The sequence below is a fragment of the Drosophila albomicans genome, chromosome 2R, assembly GCF_009650485.2.
Source record: "Drosophila albomicans strain 15112-1751.03 chromosome 2R, ASM965048v2, whole genome shotgun sequence".
NCBI lineage: Eukaryota > Metazoa > Arthropoda > Insecta > Diptera > Drosophilidae > Drosophila > Drosophila albomicans.
Genome location: NC_047631.2, coordinates 24,497,180 through 24,522,085, shown reverse-complemented (window position 1 = coordinate 24,522,085; position 24,906 = coordinate 24,497,180). Strand labels below are relative to the sequence as shown.

Below are 24,906 nucleotides of genomic sequence, written 5' to 3'. Positions count from 1 at the left end.
AGACCACTGCGACAATTGACAAGCAGCAGGTTTCGGTTCAAATTTAACCCGCTACAAGCAAAGCATAAACTACTCAATTAAGAGATACCCTACAACTGATCTTTAAGGGGGATACTAAAGGTGACAATTGGTATAACATGAAAGACAGAAAAAGATACAACACAAATTAAGCGCAGAAAAAGAATATCAAAAGGGACTCTAGAGGTTGCTTATAGTAAAACTCAAAACAAAGAAATTGCACAGTAAGAATATCTCTTTCAAATCTTAAGAAGTACTTTAAGTTAAGTTACAAAAAAAGTAGAAGGACTTTACTTCTAAGTTTGGCAGCTACAAATTCTAACAAACTGCAAATAAATTGCAGAGAAAGAATAGCAAGAGGGATACTAAAGGTTTAAAGGGAAACTCAAAAGCAAGAAGTAAAATTCAAAGATATTGCAAAGGAAGAATAGCTCTTTGCTCTAAATTGTTAAGATATACTTTAAGTTAAAATTAACGTTATTATTAAAAAAAAGTAGAAGAACTTTGCGATTGAGTTTGGCAACTAAAAATCCTTTATCGTTCAAACTCATTCAAATACAAAATTTCCAGGGTATCAGCTACACATCTACTTTGACCAAAATACTCGCTTATCAATGGCTATTGTGTGACAGTTGCTGGTGTGAACCTGCAGGCATCGCCATTCTCATTCTCATTCTGATGCTCAGCAGCCTTTCTCAATCTCATACACATTGTCATTTGGTTGGCTCTAATCGTTCGCTAAGCTGTTTCGAAAAAGAAGCAGCAGCAGTAGAACACAACTTTTGATTATTAGATCGCGCAACAAAAGCACACAAAAGAGTTGAGAGAGAGAGAGAGAGACGCTTCTTCCGTTGCTGTTGCTGTTGTTGTTGCTGTAGTGGCTGCTATCTGCAGTTTCCTAGGAAAGCGACAAACAAACAAGCCAAAAACTAAAATCTTGACCACGTTTGCGAACGCATCCGGCGAGGCTGAAACTTACACGTCTGCAGTCGTGTAATATGCAAACTAGACGGCGATAACTGTACAGATAAGCGTACAGCAAGCCAAACACACAAAAACGTACGTGTACAAATTGCAGACACTGGTAGTAAATGCAATTTATGTTGCAGGCACGATCCAGGAGCAAGATCTCTCTCTAAGGCGCGGGTGGCAACATGAGCAGGGGAGAGAGATGGTAGAGACAGGTAAGCACTTTACTACCTGTGATTCCAGTGTCAACACTTTCGCGGTAAATACTTTTGGCGACGCCAGCTGTCATCAGGGATTAGCGGGTAAACGTTAGATAATCCCTTTTTTCGGGGCAGTTCGCAAAGGACGAAATATTCTCGCTAATCCCTTACCTGTGGAACTATCCTTATTACCTGTTGCAATATATAAACTGCAACTTCTGAGCTAAGTCATCACAGTCATCCGACAATCATCAACCGAGCAACATCTCAACTCAGAGCAACTGTTCTTCAACCGTTCAAACAACTGAATCAAGATCAAAGTTCAAACAACAAGTTATACAAATTTGTGAAATACCAAAAGTGTTCTAGTGAAATCTAAAACAAGTTACTTTATCAAACACCAAATAAACAAACACCAACTCATATCAACATGCTGCAAAACACCAAGTTCTACAAGCACGCTTTGGATGCCCAGAAGAGGCAATTGCCCGATCCATTGCCACCAAACTACATTGACAACCTGCACGAGATCTTCTTCGAGCAGATCTTTGAGCGCATCGATTATCTCAGCGATCAGGTGAGAATGGCACGTGCCTATCCTCAATTCTTGCCTCAGATTCTGAAGATGTGGCAAAAGCGTTGGCATTACTGCATCGTTGGCCCAAACACCGCATTCTTGGGCCTGCTCGACATCGAGGACTATGTCTTCTTCATGGAACAAATGTCGCCCTACTTCACTGAGCTGCATGTGCATGAGGATGGCGTTGGCGCCTTTGCCGAGTTCTACGATTACATCACACATTTGTGCGACATCAGCATCATGCGCTTCCCCAGCGTTGAGAGCTGTGTCCTCGCTGGCAATCCGACCACCATGTGCGACGAGGACGTTCGTGATCTGACTGCAATGCTACCAAATCTGAAGCGTCTCACCAGCTGCATGAATCTCTCTGGTGCCCATATGCGTGGCTTCAGGAAGCTGGAACAATTGGCATTCAAGTCGATGTACCATTCAGTTCCTTTGGACAGCCGCTGGATGCAGGAGATCTGCCTGAGCATGACAAACTTACGCGTCTTGGACATCACGGATTCCTTTGACAGCCATGTGCGCCTACACGACATCAAGCTGCCCAATCTGGAGGTACTCAAGATCAATCTGAGCACAGTGGAGAATATGGTGCCACAGATACTGCAGCTGCCCAAGCTACGCAAATTGGCCGTGCGATTCGATGACTCCCGCCAACTGAATGCCGACCAGGAGACCATCTTCCAGCAGATCATCGTGGCGAAGAGTGAATGCATCACAAGGATTGCGCTGAACAATGAGGTCATCCAATTGCCTGCCCGCTGGCAAAACAGTCTGCTGCTGGAGCTGCCCAAGCTGCGAGCTCTGGTCTGCGAGAATTGGAATCACGATGTGTTCTTCCTGGATCGCAAGCACATTCCCTGCCATCAGATGCAGGTGCTCAGCTTCAGTGGCTGGGAGATTGTGCGAGAAAATCAAATGATGGAATTGGTTGCCGAGTGCCCGCAGCTGACACAACTCGCTCTCAATGCCTATCACAGCAACACCGACAAGCTGCAGAAGCTGGTGAACATTCGTGCCTACGAGCGCAACCCGAAGCCGTTGCAAGTGTTCAGCGATATGATGTGGAGCCATCTGCATCCCAACGAGTTCCAGTACTGGCATCGCGACAACAAATACGTGCAGGTGACCTGCGATGGCAGCGACTACGAGTACCAGGAGGATGGATTCGAGTTTGACTTTGTCTAAAGGCCTCAAACTCACTTTAATTGTACATATAACCCTTGGCATATTGTCTTGTAAATATTTGATAATAAAAAAAAAAAAACAAAAAAAAAATTAAACACAACAGCTCTTTTTCTTTCCACATCTCTTCCTTGCGAAAGTCTTTTGGTGTTCGCTTATTTATACTCATTGCAGCGCTTTAGGGCCCCATCGTCTGGCAAATGGAAAAATCAACACATTTTATGGCCAGTCCAAGAGATTTAACTGTGCTTTGGGCCCAGACAACAACCACAGACAACTGGTTGCCAGCTCTATTGGCATTGGCACACGGCAACAACAACAACAACAAGAACAACAACAACGGCAGCAAATGCATGACCTCCACTCACTTGGCCAGTTCATTTTGCAAAACATAAATTATTTGATTTGATTGAGTCGGAAAATGAGTTCGCAAAGTGCCCAAAGCGTTTGAGACTCTCGCAACCAACAAGACTCGCCGCTTGAGTGGCCACCACAGCCACATACTCACTACTCCAGGGTTGGGCCTGGCTCAATCTTGTATTTTCACATATGTGGGAATATAGGCATAGAAAATGCAACATTGTTATGGCAGTTACTCAACACCAATTGCCAACAATAACAAAAACAAAAATAAATAAAAACGGCAATTGATAACAATATCTAACAAATTATTGAGGTAAAAACAACATTAATAAGAAAAATTTTATTAAATCAATATTATGATTTCAAAGAAAAATAAACAAATAAAAAATAACTTGAAATTAACCAACACATATTAAATTCATATTATTAATCTTTAAAGGAAAACATTTCACAATAAAATAACAACTAATAAATAGCCGACACATATAGAATTATTGCTTTTAAATTTTATGCATTATAAATATAAAAATAAAACAAAATAATATGTAAATAGTGGAACGTACTCGACTTTGAGATTCCCGCTACAATGCAGTATTATTCTTAAAACATCCAATATTAATATACCACAACATCATAAATATACCAATTGCCGTATTTGGTATATTTCTATAGTGCTCTGTTCAAAATATACCATAGACTGATAAAAAAATACCAGATTGCCAGCCAAAGCAACTAAGGCTCCTAGTATGTAGGCGTTTTTTTCCCATACAAAAGTATTTCTTAAATAACTTTTACATTTTTTATCTGATTGTAACAAATCTTTAAAGAAAGAAAATACTATAGGCATCATTGTCTTTACTCATCGCGTCTCTTACTTCAAAATTACGTTTGTTATTCGATTTTCATCAATTTTGCCGTGGCCGTAGCAAAAATTTGAAGCAAACTTGATCTTTATATGGCCAGATATTAATTAATGGAAAAAATTACAAAATAAAAGGAAATTCATAAATTGTCATTCATATTTCAATTTAAATAATAATTTAATTGTTTAAAAGACAATTTTTGAAAATAAGATACAAATTATACATTTTCAAAACTTATTAAAATTAATATTATTACAATTATTCAAAAGTAAGTATCTCAAAATACAATAAAATTACGTATTAGTTTCTTTTAGACTTTTTAATTGTGTACGTAATTTATTTATTAATTATTTATTCCTTGACTCAACTTTCATTCCTCTAACCAGCTGACATATGATCCAATTGAGCAATTATTTGAAAGCAAAATGATTTACATAATTTATATTTGGGAGGCTGAAAACGAACTCCTTTTGCTTTCGTTTTCCATTACGTGACAGCGTGTAAGTTATTGGCCGCACTGCCAAGTCAACACACAAAGTGAGCACTGGACTAATTTGTGGTTCCATACGGTTCCCCTCCCCCTCCGCCACCTCCTCCTCCTCCCTACCAGAGAGATTAAAATGCAAACGAAGCTGCAGCAGCAGCAACAGTAGACGGAATGTGAGACGGTCAAGTTGGCGACTGGGCGACGACAGTTTGAAGTGGACAAAATTTAGAAATAATGGACTATTAATTTATGGCCCATTGAAAGACCGTTGCCATTTCAGAGAGAGACCTTTTGGCCATATCGATAAATGTTAGCCGCATATTTATGGCTTTTTCATTAATTGACTAATTGCAGTATTGAGAGAATTGGGATGGGGGGATGGAAGGCGAAAAACTATACCACTTAAAGCCCAAAACTAATGCGGCCAATTAACTGTGCTCTCTCTCTTCACCGCTCGCACGCCTAATTTCTCTATTAATTTAAGTTAACATTAACACGCACACTAAAGGGTCACTCTCTGCGCAATTCGTCATGGGCTCCAAAATGTGTAACGAATTTTGTGTTGTGTTCGAAATTGGAACAAGTTTCCAGGTTCAATTCGTTCAGAGCCATAACTATGTGGATTTGCGTGCGTTTCTTGTCAGCTTTAATACGCAACGAAACGCAACCAAAATGAAATCAAAATCAAAATCAAATGAAATGAAATGAATTCATTTTAGCATAATTAAATTAAACATAGACAGACGGTTTAAAGCTTCGCCTTAAGTGGTGCACGGTGTCCGATAAAGACAATCGCTCAGGCACATAAATACAGCGATAAGACGCTTGCGGCACGTTTGATATCAAACGCATTTTCTTCCACTTGGTAATACTTCTTTCTCGTAGGGAATAAAAAAGCTGCCGTTTTCAAAGACATGTGAAAAGTTGATTCACAGTCACTTCGATCAATCTCTCGTTAAATGCAATAAAAATCTCAATGGATTGGTGAACTAAACAGGAACTGAAATTCTAGATAATAGTTGACGCTATCATAAATACATTTCAGTTGTCAAATGCTGGGAAAATCTTATATAAAATCTAAAGGAAATAGTAACAAGAGAATTTCAATAACAGTTGGCGATATTTAGAATCAATTTCAGTTGTCAAATGCTGGGAAAAACTTATATAAAATTAAAAATAAATAGTAACTATAAGATTTTAATGAAAGTTAACGCTAGCTCCCTTAAAATTCCAGTTCACAAATGCTGAGAAAAATAATATAATACCAAACTACAGAGTTTCATTTTAATTAGAATTGAATCTCAATTTTTTTCCAATTCAGTTTAATTAGAATTGAGTTTCAACTTTTTCTCCATCGAACTGCATTTATTTTTTAACAGAATGTTTGCCAAACGCTTTCACTCTTTACAAAAATAAATCTGATTTAAGTCTTAACTCCAGCTAAATCGCATTGTGTTCAAAGGAACTCGGAGATCTTCAATCAGTGGCGTATAAATTAGTCTTTTAAGCAACAAAACTCTAGTTGAGCTTTGCAGGTGGTCTCATCCGTTGATTTGCGTGCTCAAAAACAACAAGAAGAAACATCAACGTATGTGTCAACAAAACTTTACGAGCCAACAAAATGCTTGTGCTTCGAACTCAACTCAACTCCCCCTTCTGCAACTTAACGCCCCGCTTTGGTATGAAGTCTAAACGTTGACAAATCGTTTGGTAACTCAATACTTTTGTAATGCAAAAAACAGAAAAGCAGAAAAAAAAACGAAAAAAAAGAAAAGCCCATTTTTGGTCTACGCATAAGAAAAACACAAAAGCCGCGACGGAATAGAAACGCCAACAACAAAAGCAAAAGTACAAGATAAATGCTTACAATTTTATTGCCAAACAACTTGACAACGTGTTGTCTGTCGCCTGTTGTCGAATGTCGACTGTCGACTGTCGAACGTTGCTGTTGTTGTGTTGTGTCTTTTGACTGCTTCGCAGAGTTTGTTGTTTGGGTCTCGCCATTTGTATTTGTGTTTCTCATTTTTGTTTTTGTTGTAGCCCAAAATTAAAATAAAAAAAAAACTGCATCCCTGTCGGCGCAATCGCATTGATTAATGCGAGTGCTTTTAGTGGTTTTGGCAAAAATGCTGGAAAAAACTTAATTACCACAAGATTGTCACAGCTGGCGCCGCTGGAGGCCGCTTGATTGGTCGTCGAGTCAAGTCTTTCGAAAATCGCGTGACATTTCATAAATTCAAATGATTTAATAATGTGACCGCCTCTAACGTCAACCTGCAACCCGTCAACAGCCAAACCGAGAGTTGCCTCAAAACCGCATTTCTTAGCTGCCAAAGTTTAGTTTCGACCCTCGCCGACAGTTACTACAAACGATCCGCTGCTTTATGAAGTGCTATCAATTGCCTATCAATGGCGTTGATTTTGGTTCTATCCGCTCATTTGTAGTGCCATCAAAATGCTAATTGAAATCGCAGCCGCCGTTGCCTTTCATCTCGTGCCGCGGCTGCACCAGAAAATCAAACAAGCTGCTGATAATTCCCCAACTTGAAGTAATTTAGTAGCCATAGCTGATGGCTGAGACGGCGGCAACTCTTCAAAGCCAACGACAAACTGTAAACTGTCAAATCTAATAACTGCATTTAACAATGGACGAGTGCTTAAATTGAATTTAAATTTCTTCTTCTGTTTTTTCTGTTTTTTTCCTTGCCATCCGCCAACTTTACGATGCAAAGCACTCTCATCCCAAGTCAGATCAGATCTGTTCGGAATTTGCATTACTGAGGCAGCCAAGTAGAGAGATCTTTAAAAAACAAAAAATTGACAAAAGATCGATCCACTTTTCCACCATTCCACCATCCCCAATTAATTAAAAGCCCGTGGCTGGGTTATTAAAAACCAATTTCCATCATCACACGCAACGCGCTTATCAGCAGCGTTCAGTCAGTCAGTCAGTCAGGCTGCTAATGAAGACATCATGAGCACAGGTGCTGACAAACAAAAGACTTAGGTGACGAACTTGGTTTGCATTATAATAACACAAAAATAATGTGGGCGCCGCAACATCTTATTGTTTACAATGCATTAAGTGCTCTAACTAGACCATTATCTATGGCCGAAAGAGAAAGAAGCATAAAATGGTTCAATTTGTTATCTAAATGATAATCATTCTTATTAAGTAGCAAAATCTGAAAAGATCTTTAACATTTCATTTAACGACAAACAAAGACAAAGTACTACTAAAATAAGCAATCCTCTATTTACAATTAAATTTAATATATTCCATGAATCACACTTTTAATAATAATATACTTGAGTCTCTTTTAATGACTAAGAAATCTGTCAGCATCTGCAGTCATAAATAATTGCAAACTAAAGCTAAATAACACTTAAATCAACTAATCTCTTTTGAATAACATATTTATTCCCGATTTAAGAGCAACGCAAAGTCTATTCAAATTCCTCAACTATTATCTGGAGCTTAACGGATCAGTAATCCAGCTATGAATGCGTGACTTAGGTGACGAACTTGCTTAGAATTTGCCATGAAATTGCGATCAGTTAAGCTCTGGTAACTTGAGCAACAACAACAACTAACCAACGCATCTTCAACTTTGCCTATGCCACAACGCAACAACTGGCAAAAAAAGTGCAACATTTTATAGCTTTAAGGCACGTGCATGCAATTTTCATTCATACATTATTCATTCATAATGTGCATTGGGTTTGGAGGCAGACAACTGCAAAAGCAACTGCAGCAACAACAACCACAACAACAACAACGACAAGAACGACAACAAAACTCGCATCGCACATGAGAGACAGCCCATATCCATTCACATGTGAACTGTCTGCGCACACAGTTTTGGCTTAACTTCAGTTTAAGCTGGCTAAAGAAAAAAAAAATAGGCAAAACAAAAAATAATTGCCAATTTCAAGTCAATTGCCTATTTACCCTGCTTAAAGTTAATAGAGAAATCGCTGGGACTATCATACGAGCAGAGCTGGAACTCTGTGTAAACTATGGAAATATGATGGGCAAAAAGGCGCTGGGAATTCATTTGCATAGATCCCAGCAATTGAGTTAATGGGGAAATTTTCTCAAATGGGACCCTTAGCTGGCATTTCTTCTCTTATTTTTTGCTTGCTTGCTTCCTTTGGCTGACAACTGACAATTATGTGACACCAAAAATATGCAACTTGTTGACAAGCATTAAGCATTCAGACTTAAGGTGGTAACTCAATTTATTTATTTAAATTTTAAGCAAAGAAACGCCAGAAAGAAAATAAATAGATGTCTAAGATGTTAGAGCTTGAATACACTTACAACAAGAATATATATTCAAAACAAAATGTCAATTTCCAACTTAAATATTTTGCAATTCATATTCAATTTAATACAATTCCTAATTTTCCTCTGGAATGACAAATGTTTCTACATGGAGAGAAATAAATCTTGATTGAAAACTACATTTGCATTTGTTTGATCTTAAAAAACACATCATGAAATACAATTTTTAAGTTGAGTGCAAGATTAAAAACATCTTAATTTCACATTGAAATTGTGTTGGTCTTGGGTTCAAACTCTCGTATTTAAAAAGGAGTAAATGATGATTATAATATGCAAAAAAAAAACCTAATCCTTTTTTAATTCATATTCAAGATTATAATCTTGCTTCAAGTATGAAAAAATTTGAAATTTCAAATTTAACCAAGAAGGCAAAATCTTAAATTAAAAGCTAAACAATCGAAATTTAAGATTGTTTGATCTTGATTTAGAATTCCGACCTTTTTTAAAAATTAACCTTCTTTTTTTAATTTAACATCATACAATCTTTATTCAAGATTTTGTTCTTGATTTTTACAAGTTTCTTCCTTCTGTGTACAAACTTCTCTACATATTCATAATACTCCTATTGGATAGTGTATCCATATGACTCGCAGACTCGCAGGAAGTGTGCAACTTGACGCCAGTCGCCTGTATCGAGTCACATAACTGAGACATTTGCAAAAAGAGACGAGAGAACGACAAGCTGCAGAGGTAAGTCCATGATTTATTTGACATAGTTTTCTTGGTCTTCGGGGCGTTGCATTAATTGAAATTGCAAATGTTGAGAGTCTGAGAATTGATAGAAGTTTTATGCAGTTCTGTAACTTTATTAACTCTTATTATACTTATATTTTTTTTTTTTTTGGGTGGAAATTTTTCGTTGGCCCATAAAACAGATTTATGACCAAGAAAAGGGCTGGGCATTTACGCATGTCAAGAAAAATGTAAAGGAAGGCGACTCCCAAAACGACGTTTATTAATTGAAGAATTATAAACTTTTTTTATGCGGTGGCATAAGCACACAATATACTTCAAATCATATGCATACACTGTGCACACAGATCTTTCAGTTTCAGATATATCGAAATACGAACATCGAGTAACCAAATCCGTTCATCTTGTGTGGCTGCCATCAAAAACCAATAAAACAATATAAATTGATGCTATACAATAAAGAAAATGCTCAATAAATATGCCAGAAATATATACACCACAAATAAAATCAACTAAAATAACTATGAATGGAGTGAACAACTTAAAGATACCTTAGAATTTATATACACCACAAATAAAATCAATTAAAAAATCTATGAATAGAGTGATCAACTAAAAGATACCTTAGAATACATAAAAAATTGTTTGCTTACTGATTGATGAGATTATTAGATAAAGTAAAGAATCTCTATAAGCATTTTATAACATTTTCAAGATATTTTCAATATTATGGCAAGACAACATTAACTAAGCGACTAAATCAAGCACACCTGTCTAGGGTATTCTAAAAATATATAAAATGAAACGTGCTGGCAAACGTACAAGGGAAATTTGCATAAAATCAATGAAACTTTGTACGATAATCGTATAACGTATAAAATGTGCATAGATCTTTATGGAGCGCGTTATCATAAATCAACAAAAGCGAATGCCAAATAAAAGTGTCGCTGTGCATCTATCAGATACATATGTATCTTTTCAGTCTCTCCCCCAAAATGCTGACGATATTTAATGATGATGAAAACGAAGCCGAAACAACACACACACACGTAGCTTTAGGTGCTGGTCAATTGAAATGTATAGAATTTATGAGTAGAAAAAGGCATATTTTAGAATAAATTATCAGTCATCAGCATATAGGGGCTTTTACATACTAGTGAAAGATACTTTTTATGGCAGCCTTTCGCCAAGTGTTGTACATCATGGCTTTTAACACAAATATTAAATGCAATTCAATTAAAAAATAAACTGTTTGTTAACAAGTCTCTGGCTCTTTCTCTGGGTTGTGAATGCCAACTAAATATAGCTCTGGCTTGCGAAAGGAGTTGAACGTTGTCCAGGCAACAAGCGACCAGGGAACCAACCAACAATCAGCAACGACAACAACTTACAGTCAATGCTAATGAATGGAACGCGCTTTGTAAAATGTCTGCCAAATGAATGAATAAGTGTGTAAATGAGTGAGTGACAGCCAAATGGCAGCAGCCGCATTCACAGTCGCTTTTAATGAGTAGTCACACTCACAGTCCGATTCGCAGCTCCTTGCTTGGCTTTATACCCTGCAATTTGCATCAATATGAGGTATGATAAACTTAGTTTGCATGATTATTTCGCTTGTCTCTTATAACTTTAACTTATCTTATATATTTCGTATCCTATTTGAAAGCCTTAGTTACAGGGTATTCTTTAGCCTTTTCCTTGATTATATTCATTTCGTTTCGCTTCATTTTGCCGGGGTTCGGTGGCTTAAACATTTCTCATTAATTCATTAAACGGTGCTAAAAACGGAAGTTAACTGGTTGAAAGATTTAACTTGCTTAATACGTTCGTGTTTACACGATGAAGTTAAAGTTAAAGATACCTGCTTAACTTCTAGAAAACTGGCAAATCATGATGAAATGGACTTTATAGTGTTCTAAAGTCGATCTATAAATCATGTGTATAAGGTCTAATGATGTCTCAGTTGTTTTTAACACTCTACAGTTGTTGTCTTTATGAAAGGCAGCAATTACAGTTAATGGCTCGCCATTCAGATGGCAAATCGATGTGAAAGATGTGTGTGGGAGGGCTTAGAGTTAAGTATAATTAATTTGCTCGAGAGTCTGCAATGAGCATTCGTTTCGCTCAGTGTACCAGGGCACTTGAACTAATTTACAAGTTTCCATATTTAAGCATTTTTGTGAATGAAGTCAAGTCGTTTTCTAACGAGGGGGCAAAGGGGGGCACTCCACACAATAGACAAGTATATATATTCATACGTATGTATGTAGATATGCTTATGAATATGATTAAAATCCAATTGGTGTGTGAGAAAAGCGTCGCGGTTTGGTGGGCGTTTTTAGCCGTCTCTATCTACGCTATCTCCGTCTCGCTCTGTCTTGGCTGCGCGACAGACAAAGACGGCAACGGAATTCATTCACAAAAGCCACGTCAAGAGTCTCTAATGCTTGGCTATGATCCACACCCACATAGCCACAACCATGGCGTTGTTTAAAGTGGAGCGCAGCTTTTTTTTCCTTACCTGCTGCTCGCACTCTCTCTCTATCTCTTTTTCTCTCTCTCTCGCTCGCACACACCCTGCACAGCTGCAACATTTTGCAATTCAATTTGCAGTTAATCTTTGGCCCAGCTGCAGCAGCTACAAAAGCAGCAACGTAGCAGCGGAAAATTTATCAATGAAGCCACCCACATGAGCAGCGCAGTCGCCAGCGACGTCGACTGCGACTGCGACTGCGACGGGCAACGCTTTCTGTGTGGGTGACGACGACGACGCCGCTTTTGCTAGTGGGCGCTTTGCAGCGTTTGCCAAAAAAGAGCTTTCGACGAAAGCTTTCGCACTGCTTGACAGCTTTCGTTGGTGTTATTTTTAGCTGCGTAGCTTTGAAAAGCAACAAAAGCTAAAAGGATTTGCACGAAATTGCAACAAGTGTTTGTTAAATTTTGTATGCATGTATGCGTGTGTTTGTGTGTGTAAGAGCGAGCCTTTTACTTGGAGTTGTGCAGTGACTGCAGTGAATGACGCAAGTGCAGCGGGGCAGCAACCGTGCAGCAAATGGGCGTAGGGCTGAGATCAGCAGCTATTTGTGTACAGTTTGATTGTGTGCTTCAGTGTGCATGTGTATGCATATGTGTGTGTGGGCTAGAAGACGCCATGACAAAAAGCCTACTTAGAACTGAAAGCCCACACATACACTCACACACACACACACACTCAGCTTTGGCACGAGCTGGACTTGAAAGTCAGCTCAAATGTTGGCAATGTACAATGGGCCTAATAAACTTTAAATTTTATAACAAAAAAATGTTATTCACAAATTCAGCAAGCACAAAAAGCTTGGACTTGAAAGCTTTTTGGCAATCTGTTTTCCAATAAGGAAAATTAAAAAAAAAATTGAATAAGAACTGTTGATAATACAATGTAGTTGACCTTATCTGATTTTTAAGAATGGCATTATATCAAGCTAATATAAACTTTCCACTTTTTGCAATCTAATAAAACATTTAAAAAAAATCTTTTTAGTACTAAGAAGTTGACATACGATTTCTAAGAATTTAACAACCAAACACAAATTACATCTTTCCATAACAAAGCTTTTTTCAATATAATTATGGATTGTGAAATAAAAGATTTAATAAGAAATGCTTTCAATAATATGTTAAAGACTTCCCTTTTTCGGATCCTAATCCAAACTGATGATAATAAGAATCTGAAAGAAAACATAAAAAATACACAATCAGCAGAAACTTTCTAGCCCCAGTTGATCTTTCATTTCCATTGTAGAAAGGTGTTAACCCTTGCTTAAGTGTGTGTATGCGTTGTTCTGTGTTAGTGTCAAGATAGAAGCTCAGTCTTTCGATTGAGCAGAGAAAAGCACTTGGAAAAAAAAGCAAATTGCGGGGGTTGTTGTCGTTATATGTTAGAAAGAGACAGCCAGTTGCATGCAGCTATGTACAGTTGCCCACACAGTCGGTTTGTAAGGCAGGCAACAACAAGAGCAACACTTGGGCGACAGACGAGTGTCTAAGTAAGGCGATGATCGGCCCACGATGCGTTGTCGTCGTCGTCGTCGTCGCCAGCGTCGCTAGCGTCGCCGCTGCTCAGTTGGAATCAACGCTGAGCAACTGAGCGCCGGAGCAGCCAAAAGTGTGGCAGGCAGCGCGATCAAAACAGTTTTTCAACCTCAGTTGAAACGCAAAAACGCAACCGGAAGGAAATTATCGGGTTAAATAGTTAAAAATCTTAGTTCTACCTTCAAAATATCTCCATCTCTCTCGCACTCTCTGCTCTCTTTCGATTTACGCGACCGCTGCATGAGATCGTTAAAAAAGCGCTGACGACACTATCATCAACATATCCGCACCGCACCGCACCGCACCGGATAATCTCAGTGTGTGTACTCTCTCTCTCTCTTGGTCCCCAAATAGCGTGTTTCAAATCAAAATTGCATAATCTTCGACTGTGTGTCTCGACTCTCGAATCGCGACTTCTTATCGCTTATCTCTCTCGCTCTCTGTTCTTGCTCTGCTGCCGCATCGCGTAATCGCAGTAGCCGGCGCGCATCCTTTGACTAGCTTCGAGTTGCACGTTGCACGTCGCCGTCGCTCTGTTGTCTTATCGCGTCTTGGCCATCTCGCTTGGAGAGTCCACGTCCAACGTTGTTTTTTTTGCCAAGGTTTGAAGTCAAGCTTGCGCGCGTGCGTCGCCAGTTTTGGCCCGCCTTGTAATTAATTACAAACGCAGTCGCAGATCGCTTGCAACTTCTTTCTATCTCTTGCGCGTGCCATCTCTCTCTCTCTCTCTCTCTCTCTCTCTCTCTCTCCGTCTCTCTGTGGTTCTTTGCCGCTGAAAACTTCTTATTTACGCGCGCTATATCTTGATTCGACTAGCGAGGATCGCATCGCCTGCCCTCTTGCCCCGGCTTGCGTGCATCTCACATCGCTGCAGATCGCTGTGGCATCGACGACATCTGATTGCCTTTTTATGGCGGGTAAGTAGCTTCGGTCTTCGTCGGGTACTATTCCAAAGGGGTCTATTGCCTGAGCTTGGGCTTAGCTGACATCTAAACAAGTCTATTAATGGGCAGCCAAGAGGCAGTTGCACAACTCGTCTTCTTTCTCCTTCTCCATCTGCCGCTGTTTATGGCCATTTCATTTGGCGGATTATTTATGATTTATGCGGGATTTTAATGATAATTTTTATTGCAAGATCGCACTAAACACTGGAAAACTAAAGCGAATGCATTTTGAGTACTTGAAAAGCCTTAAAGTAAGCACAAGAATAAAAGTGTGCTTAGGGAAATAAATCACAGTGTTGAACAACGTTAGAACGAAGATCACAGTGTTGAACAACTAAAGATAAAAGAACAATAATCAGTGCTGAACAACTTTAGATTAGGGAACCAAAATCACAGTGTTGGACAACTATAGATAGGATAACAAAAATGACAGTGTTGAACAACTATAGATGGGAGAATGAAGACTACATTGTTAAACAAGTAGAGATAGAAAAACGAAAATTATAGTATTGAACAACTATAGATAGGAGACCGAAAATTACATTATTAAACAACTAGAGATAGGATAACGAAGATCACAGTGTTGAATAACTAAAGATAAAAGAAAGATAATCACAGTGTTGAACAACTATAGTTTAGAGAGCCAAAATCACAGTATTGAACAACTATAGATAGGAGAACCAATATAGAATATACAAATTAGTTGACATAATAAGAATTCTAAGAATTTAACAAGCAAACACAAATCAAATTATTCCATAACAAAGATTTTCGCAATCTATGGATTTTTAAAAAAGAGTTTTCATACGAAAGGCTTTGCATACTATGTTAAAGACTTCCCTTTTCGGATCCTAATGCGAGATAATAAGAATATGAAGGAAAACATAAAATACCCAATCAGCAGAAACTTTCTAGCCCCAGTTGATTTTTCACTTCCATAGTAGAAAGGTGTTAACCCTTGCTTAAGTATGTGTGTGCGTTGTTCTGTGTTAGTGTCAAGATAGAAGCTCAGTCTTTCGATTGAGCAGAGAAAAGCACTTGGAAAAAACGAGAACCAATATAGAACTGTTTAGAAAAGGAATAAATATAAGTAAGATAAAGACCTTAAATAGATAAAAGAACATGGCATTGGCATACACATTTTCTTTTTTCAAATTATTCAAAATTTAAAAACATTGCTCAGCGCAAAAGCCAAATGCAAACACAATAAAGTTCCAATTAAGAATCAAAAGAGCTCATTAAATTCAAAGTTTAGCCAGGAAAGATTTGTTAACACGGCGAATAACCGTGTAGCAAATCAATTAGCTCGGCAATTATGTGTGCCACAGCTACGCCTCCACAGTTGAGTGTGTATGTGCAACATTCTACGCTACGTTTTCCACTCAAGCAACCACACACATAAACACAACATTCGTAAATGCCAAATGTCATACGACACGCGTGTGGCAGCCGGTGTCAAAGGTCAATCTACAACTTCAACAGGCAACAAGCGAAAAAAGTGCTAATTAAATAACGTTTCAACCAGTTTTACGGCCACAACTCACTCGAGTCTGTGTGCAACATGTGTGTGTTCTGTTTTGGAGAGACACAATATTCAGTTGAATTTGACATTTGAATAACATCGAATACACTTGTGAATACAGACAGCACACCAACAAATACCAAAGTTGAAACGGTCAGGAAAGAAAGGAACTTTCTCTCTCTCTCTCTCTCTGTGTCTGTCTTTATCTTTCTCTGGTTCTTGATTATATTCTCAAGAGGCTTTTTCATTGAATGAAATTCGAGGCGTGTGGCAAGTTTTTGTCAATGTGACGTCACATGAGCTTTTTCATTGATTCCTGCAATTTCATTCACTCATTCATTCATTCATATAATTCATTCCAGTGCCAGAGCGCTGGCATTTGCCGCCATTTTACACTCCCATCGACAATGACAGCGGCAGCAACAGTTGTTATCCTTGTCCCCACACACACACACACGTACACAACTGTCTCCTGTTGCTCCTGTTGCGCTGTCATGGCAACATCCATACCCATCCAACCCACACACATGCCAGGCAAGCAGGCAGGCAGGCAGGCAGCTAACCGCAAAGGTCAAAGTACCATCAAGTAATAAGCAACAACAACATATATTTGGGAGCCTGCAAATCCCTCGCCGTCTTTTGCCAAACTCCAACAATAATTTGCTATATGTATGTAGTTGTCTAGCCAACGCTTGAAACAGTTTGGTATAGAAAGTGGGCAGATTTAAGACCCCAGATCCCTTCGATAGTTTTCTCAGAAATTGCCCCGAAAAGTTGCTTTTGATTTTTCACAGTAAACTTTTCCGTAACATTTAACACACATCCATTATATTGGAGCTTAAGATAGCTATACTTTTTAATTCGAAATCACATAAGCTAATAACAATAGAGCATTGAATGTGCCCCTTTTTTTTCGAACTGCCCACTTAATGATGAAGAGCTGCCCACTTACTGATGAAGAGCTGCCCACTTGTTAATGTGGGAGTAAGAATCAAACAGCGAAAAATTCCCAGTTAAAGGACAGACGGGACGGAAAAGAGAACTCTTGCCATTATTTGCTTGAATGTAACCCATTTGAATGTATTATATAGAGTAACTGACACCCCTTTAATGTGATTTACAGGGTAGCTAATAGTCTCAGTCGTTTGTTCTCTCTCTCTCCAAGGACCCTGCTCAATTTTCGCTTCAGCATGTGGGCGTTTAATCGCATCTATTAGCAGTCGAGTCAAGCATTTTCATTGCCCGCCCTCAGTGGAAATATTTTCCGTGAAACAAAAACAAAATATTTTTTGGGGAGTCGAGAGTTGGGAGTTAGGCCTCCCACCTGTTTTTGGTCGTTGGATCTAAAATGCCAACTGGCAAGCGGCGAATCAACAAGTTGAAATGCCAGCACAAATTTACTTCTGCTGTTATCCTTAATGTTGAAGCTATGTTCTGCTTGATTTATTGTTGTTGTCAGTAGTAGTTGTTGTTGTTGTTGTTGCTGTCGTCCTCCTGTCTGTCCTTTCATGCGATTATTACGATACGGTGCTGCCTGTTACAGCAACACCAACGAAAAAGGCAGGCCGTAGTAGTCTCAGTTTTTCGCTTTTGTTTTGACAGTCCTAATATTTCACTCTCGTTGCGTTTACTGATTGATGCTGAACCTTTGACCTTTAAATGTCAAACACGGGGGATGTGGCTCCTTTTGGCGTTGTTGCCTCGCTTGCAACTCTAATTGCCGTTGCTATAGTTGTTGCTACTGTGTTGCTGCTGCTGCTGCTGATGTTGCCACTGCTGCCGCTGCTGTTGCTTCAACTGTGGGTGGCAACATTTTGCATATTTGTCTGTTTTGCTGACTTTTGAAGTGTTTGCATTTCGTGGAAATCATCAGGTCAAAAGGGCAACTTCTATTCCCTTTTGACTTTTATTAAATGTCGACACACAATATCGGCAAAGTTAATTCGCTAAACACAAGTAGGAGGCGAACATTTTTTTTTTAACGAACTCGAGAATATTCCATGATACATTCGTTCATTTTGCCATCTGTTTAATAGAGCTCTATTGTTTTCAATTTTTACGACTCATCATCATCAACAACCTGAACGAGCTGCTACTGTGCGTATACTTAATATCGAGAATTACGCATACGCACCATGCAACTGACGTCATTCAATACGATAATTGGCAATTATGAAACGATGTTTCTACTCAAAATGCTAGAAAAGTGAAAGCAATTTACCTATAGATAAGCGGCATATGACGCTATTTATTTGCCATACCAAACACGTCTCTCTATACGCAGATTGCCAAACTATTACGTAGCCGTAGTGTAACGGAATTTCTACCATTTCTCTCATCACGGGGAGGGAGTGATAAAGAGAACTGCTTCTCACGCTCTCTTTTAATTAGCTGTGACAATTTGTTAGGTCAACTCTCAATACACCCACATATGCCACTCACTCGCTCACTCTCGCTCACTCTCTTTTGCAATCTCTGGACTTCTCTCTTTCACTCACACTCTCGGCAAAAAAAAAGCCCACACGGCTTTTTGCTTAAGCAGTGGAGCCTGTCGTTGATGGGCGACCGGAGCAACAACAAATCGGAAATGCCGGTTTCTCACTCTCACTCTCTTCGCTCACAATTCTCTCTCTCCCACCACCTCCGAAAGAGAGGTGCCATAAAGCATTAAGGAACAGAAAAGAAAATAAATAAATGGCATAACGCAACAAAAGCAACAATTACATTGATACAATTTGTTGCTCTCGTCTCATGCTGATGACGAGGCAACAGACAACACAGAAAACACTTTTCGGGCATTTCTCGTTTCGTTTCCGACGACGACGACGACGACGTTGACGCCGACGCAGCCGATTTGCCGCATCTGCCGCCTTGTCGCCTTGTTGTTGTTGTTGCCATCGCTGCTCTGGCTGATACGATGATTTTTCACCGATGCCGAGTTTTCCATTTTCATTTTCAATTTTCACCGCTCGTGCCAGTAGCGCATTGACGGCTCAACAGCTCGTCTCGGCTGCTTTCAATTTCACTTTTCGATTTTTTCGCCACCCGCGCGGCGTCCGTCAATCAAAAATATTCAAAATATTTTTGCAAAATAAATACAAAACAAAACAAAAAACTTCAAAATACAAATTTTTTGAAAATCATTTCGCAGCTAAAAGTTAAACTGCATATCAAAGTATACAACAAGATATATGTATAAAAAGAAAATTGTATTTTTGTGCCAAAAAAAACTTTTTATGTGCGAATATTAAATAGAATATAAATTGCCGCCGGCATTTCTACAAATAGTGCTAAAGTTTTTGAAAAGAATTTATTTAATAAAAACCATTTATCTTAATAGAAATATTTACACATTTTGATGGTCAATTTTGTAGTGAAAATATATCCAATTATATATGCATATTTATATATATATATAAAGTCAAATATTTGTAAATCTTTTGATCTGTGTGTGATTTAAGCTTGTAAGTCCAACAATTTTTGATGTGTTTTGTGTATTATATTCGCTAAGATTATAATCGAAAAATATATATAAAAATATAAACTAAACAGCAAACTTGAATGAAGAGATTAAAGAGGTAATTATAAAGTACATCGTAAGGCATATTGACACAAATCTAATATAAATCAAGTCTCTCCACAAATCTAAAAGAATTTAATTCAAAAATATACTTCAAAGCGATAGGCTAGGATATATATAATAAGACCATATATCGAATAAATAAAATATAATATTAGGAAAATGATCAATTTTATGATCTCTTAAATATCGTCTTACAAAGAACAAACAAAATAATCAATTATTATTTCAATGATCTCTAAAATATCATCTTAAAAAGTACAAGCAAAATAACCAATCTAATTCCTTTTCTTCATTCCTTTTCAGATCTCTGCGCAAGTCAATCAAATTTGTAGTAAAAGAATACAACGTAAAGACTGATTCGCTGACATAGAATTCAAAAGCAAAGTGAAAACCAATCCAACCAAAACCCAAGAGGATCAATGCAAATGTGAAGAAAACCAATCAAAAATGTGCAAATCAAATCACAAATCGTGTTAAAACACGAATTCAATAATTGTGTCCAATCTGCAAAAAAAAACCAATGGAGTCATATCATTTAATGCATTTAAGTTTTTCTTTTTTGTTCGGTTTCCGTTTCGTTTTCATTATCGTTTCGAATCTTCTCGCGATATTTTCGTTTTCGCACGTTGACAACGCGTTGAACAGTCACAAAAATGTTGCTGACAATGAGGCGTCAGAATGAATTGATAAGCAGCCAGCAGCATTCCACAACGGTAACAGATCCGAACAACACAGCCACGCCCTCGCCGCCTGCACTCGCCGCAGCAGCAACAGCAACTGCAACCGCGCCACCAATATTGCCACAGTCAACACAGCCAGGCTTAAGCCTGTTGCCCACAACACCAACGGCAGCACAGGATTCGCTTAATACACCCACAACACCGCAGCTCAGTCGCAATCCCTTGCAGTTTGCCACACCAGCTGTGCCACCGCCACCCATTGTGGCAGCCCCAACCTCCGCTCTAGGGTATTATAACAATAATAACGGGATTGCAACATCTCAAGTGGCATCAAACTATCTGCAACACCCGACCACAACAGGGAAGGAGGCCACAGGAGTTGAGCTCGACGAATACGTGGACATATTACAGGTGCAACAGTTGCTGCTAGACTCCTCGGCAGCCGCCGCTGCAGCAGCCAATAATCCCTCGCAGGATCAGCAACATCAACAACACCAACAACAACAGCAATTGCAAACTCTCGCCAAGCCGCGACCGCGCATCAATCTTCAGAAAGCATCGGAGTATGCTGCACAATTAGCTCAGGGTAAGTTAACTTTTTGATGAAGAGTTTTATCATTGACTGATCATTGCATTCTTCTCACAGCTGAGACATCTTCGCCTGCTTCGCGTCGCGTTCTGCTCGACTATCCGAATCCTTATCTCTACGGAAATCATTATCATCACACGCCGCCAAACGAGGACCTCGTGGCCCTTTGGTTTGGCAGCAATGGCACAGGTGAGTCATCATACAATACACATAATACATAATAAAAAGTTGAGATATTAAGCCAGCAAACGCAACGTTTAATTAATAATTAACTTCAGTCGAGTGTGAATTGTTGTCATAGGCGAGTGCCGCAGACGCATTCATAATTGTAGCTGCCACATTCACATAAAAAATTAACATGATTTTATTGTAGACTCCGTGGAAGTCGCAGCTAAAATACTCTTTAATTTGGGGTATATATCGGATATGTTTTTGCTGAGCAAATTCAATTAAAACGTTGTTCTTTTAATGCTATAAACTTGTGAGCTTTGAAAAAGAACATTTGGAATCACAGAAAGCAATACAAAACTTGACTTGAAGCTTAAAATATCCAACAATGAACTTTGAACCAATATTTTCGTAATTTAAAACTGGGTTTTAGAAACATTTAAATACTTTTAAAGCAATTAAAATAACTCTCAGTTGGCTTGATAAAACGTATAGGGAAAACATCTTCTACCATCTTTTACTTAGCTTCTGATCAGATTCTTCATACAAAATACTTTCTTACTTGCTTGTTTAAAGTCTAGAACACTCAACCCGCCCCATTAAAAAAAAACCCTGAATTAATTCACCAAAAAGATACTACAAATATACCAAAAGTTATATTTGCTAAATATAGTATATAATACCGCGTTCAAAATATACCATAGAGTGTAAAATATACCAGATTGTTAGCAAAGGCAACTAAGACCCATAGTAAATATGTGTTTTTGCCCATACTTGGTATATTGATATAGTACTACATTCAAAATATACCATAGATTGAAAAATATACCAGATTGTTAGCAAAAGCAACTACGACCCATAGTAAGTAAATATTTTTGCCCATAAAAAAGTACTTCTTAAATAACTTATTTCATTTTCATCGGCTGTTGACGCTGATCAATATAAGTATCTACTTTTTAGGGTCGTAGATAACTTCTTCTATGATATGCATACATTTCATGGGGCACTAAGTTATAATACCCTTTCTACCCTATAGGTAGCGAGTATGAAAAGGAAAAATAATGAAAATAAAATAATTTTGGAAATACATAATTTCCTTAGCTTCTGATCAGCTTCTACAAAGAAACCAGCAAGAAATTGAAAACCAATCAAATTCTTAATTGATGTCACCTCCTAACTTTACTTTCTTAGCGCTCTAATCAACTTAAGTAAAGTCTTCATAAGATCTCTACGATCCAAGTGTATTCATAATGATATTTAGTCGTCTCTGTCGCCAGGTTGTTGCAGTGTGTGTATTTTACAGTATATATTGCAACTTGTGGCGCCCCGTCTCATTGCATAATTCTCTGGCGACAGGCCGCAGTCTCCATGCTGCAGTTACTCAAAACTATCTCACTGGCTATAAATTGCCAAAATTAATCTATGAATGAGCTGACAGCCAAAGTTGATCCCCCCTCTCTCCTCGTCGTTTCTCTACTCCACTCTTCCATGTGTCGCATGTGTGGTGTCTCTCTCACTCTTCCTCTAATGGCTCAATAAATTAAATAAAATTTTGCGCACTTTAATGCCGTTCGCTTGTAATTTTTGACATCGCTTGTGGCGCCGCCGCCGTCGCCGTCACATTGGAGCATTTGCACGCGTTTTGCATTCGCTTCTCACACACCACACACAACATCGCATAGAGTGCGACGACTCTTTTGAAATGCTGCCAAAAACTTGAAATTGAATTTGCAAATGATGCAGCGCGCATCGGCAACTACAACCAGCCAGCGACAGCAACGATGACAACAACAACGACGTCGACGATTGCCGACGGCATCGACAAACGACAGCGGCCCTTAACGTTGTGTCGCCATGGCAATGGGGCAACAGGTGTTGGCCCCAGCTCGGTCCAATTCTCCACTTGCCCCACCAACCCCTCGATCTGCATGATCACCCCCTCACTCTTTGCCCACTTGCAATGCATGTGCTGTCGGCAGTCGGCTGTTGGTTGTCGATTGTCGGTGTCGTTGCCGTCACACGTTCCATCGATTACTCGTCTGCCGCTGCCGCTGCCGCTTTTGGGTTGGGCTGGGCCTCGTCTCTCTCTTTGCGGTTTGCCAAAATTAAGTCAGCGCCAAGACCACCCAAAGTGTGTCAATGTTGGCATCAATATTGACTTTTTATCGCACGAAAGATCCAAGGGAAATGCCCAGACAACTAGAGCGGTTTTAATAGAACTCAATGCAAAAGCAAATATCAATATTTTATTTGAAATTACAAGAGATGTGATTTAGAATGTTCCAACCAAATTATTACCAATAACGGTAGACAAACTTTTGAAGAAATGTTTACATATTTCAAAGCAAGTTTTAATGCAAAAGTGAATATCCATAAATTATTTGAAATTACACTACAGATGTGATTTAAAATCTTCCAGTCAAATTATTTGCGTTACCATTGGACAAACTTTTAAAGAAATGTTTGCATATATCATTGAACAAGTTTACATATTTCTAAGCAAGTTTTAATATAACTCAAAGCAAAAGTGAATATCTATATTTTAATTGAAACGAAACTGCTTTTGGGATTTAGTTCCTTAGATCATTTTATTGTCAATACTTGTTCAACAAGTATCTGTATTCCTGAATAAGAAGAAACGTACTTCAATTTTTTATATTTTTGGATATTTATAATATTAAATTATTTTCAATATATAATTATTTTTCAATCGCAACCGCACCACATTCACATTTAAATCGGGATCAAAAAGGAAAGAGGAAGTCCTAGTGTGATCAGCTCATTTGTATAGAACTTATACTAAAGTTATCAATATATGAAATGGTATTTTTGATTGTTTGAATAGGGATATTCCAGCAATACTAGAAAGAAATATTTTAAATTAGCCAACGTTTTCTCAGTTCGAACAACAAACAACTTTTAAATCAAACCTTAAAATGAAAAAAAGATGGGATTTCAAATCGTTATATCAAATTAGCATCAACATTGCTAAACAATATTCTGAAGAAATATATTACAATTAACCAAAATTGTATGCCTTATCCAAAGTTACATATGCAGGCACAAAGTTATAATACGTTTCTACTCTATGGCTACCGAGTATAAAAATGGAACAGATAGGATTTGGTTTCATTAAATCTATAGGACATTATTTTAAGGACTACCAATCATGTATTTGAAACTAAACTACAGAAGCGATAGAAATAGAATACTTTGATACATATGCGAGTTCTATGTCTTAATCAAAATTATACTCAATAAGACTAAACAATATTTAAAAGAAATTAACCAGCAAAGTAAACATTTTCAAGTTCGCAAAAACCAGACTTCTTCTTGTTTGCTTTATTGTTATTACTTTTTAACAAGGTTATTTAATTTCTACATTTCGCTACTCTGTCCACAGATTCAGACATCAGTTTTCCCCCTTTTCAAGAGTACTTGTTGCTCTGTTAAATACGAGAGTTTCTCACATTTCGTATCTCCAAGATGCACACAAATTGCCTTAATTAATTAATATCATAAATATACGACGGCGCTTAATTGCCGAATGAAGCAGTAGAAGAAAAAACAAATACAAAAACAGAAAAATAAACAGAAACGGCGCCGGGGTAAAGTTGATTGCAGGGGGAGGAGGAGGGAA

General features: G+C 38.2%; 2 protein-coding genes across 3 annotated transcripts in view; both read left to right on the top strand.

Moving 5' to 3' along the window:
• The first annotated feature begins 1,354 nt into the window (after positions 1-1,354).
• On the top strand, positions 1,355-3,158 carry LOC117574380 (uncharacterized). The gene has a single exon (XM_034258214.2). It carries the CDS (start codon positions 1,618-1,620, stop codon positions 2,956-2,958), a length of 1,341 nt encoding a protein of 446 aa, XP_034114105.1. The 5' UTR covers positions 1,355-1,617; the 3' UTR covers positions 2,959-3,158.
• A 12,300-nt stretch (positions 3,159-15,458) lies between these two features.
• Positions 15,459-24,906, top strand: part of LOC117575213 (hormone receptor 4) — a 58,223-nt gene continuing 48,775 nt past the window's right edge. The window contains exons 1-3 of one of the 2 annotated variants that reach the window (XM_034259337.2): positions 15,459-15,814; positions 20,133-21,095; positions 21,156-21,287. In XM_034259337.2, the coding sequence (XP_034115228.1) occupies positions 20,483-21,095; positions 21,156-21,287 (745 nt within the window). In that variant the 5' untranslated portion in view covers positions 15,459-15,814; positions 20,133-20,482. The remainder of the gene's footprint in view (positions 15,815-20,132; positions 21,096-21,155; positions 21,288-24,906) is intronic. The other variant, XM_052006633.1, reaches the window with a different exon arrangement.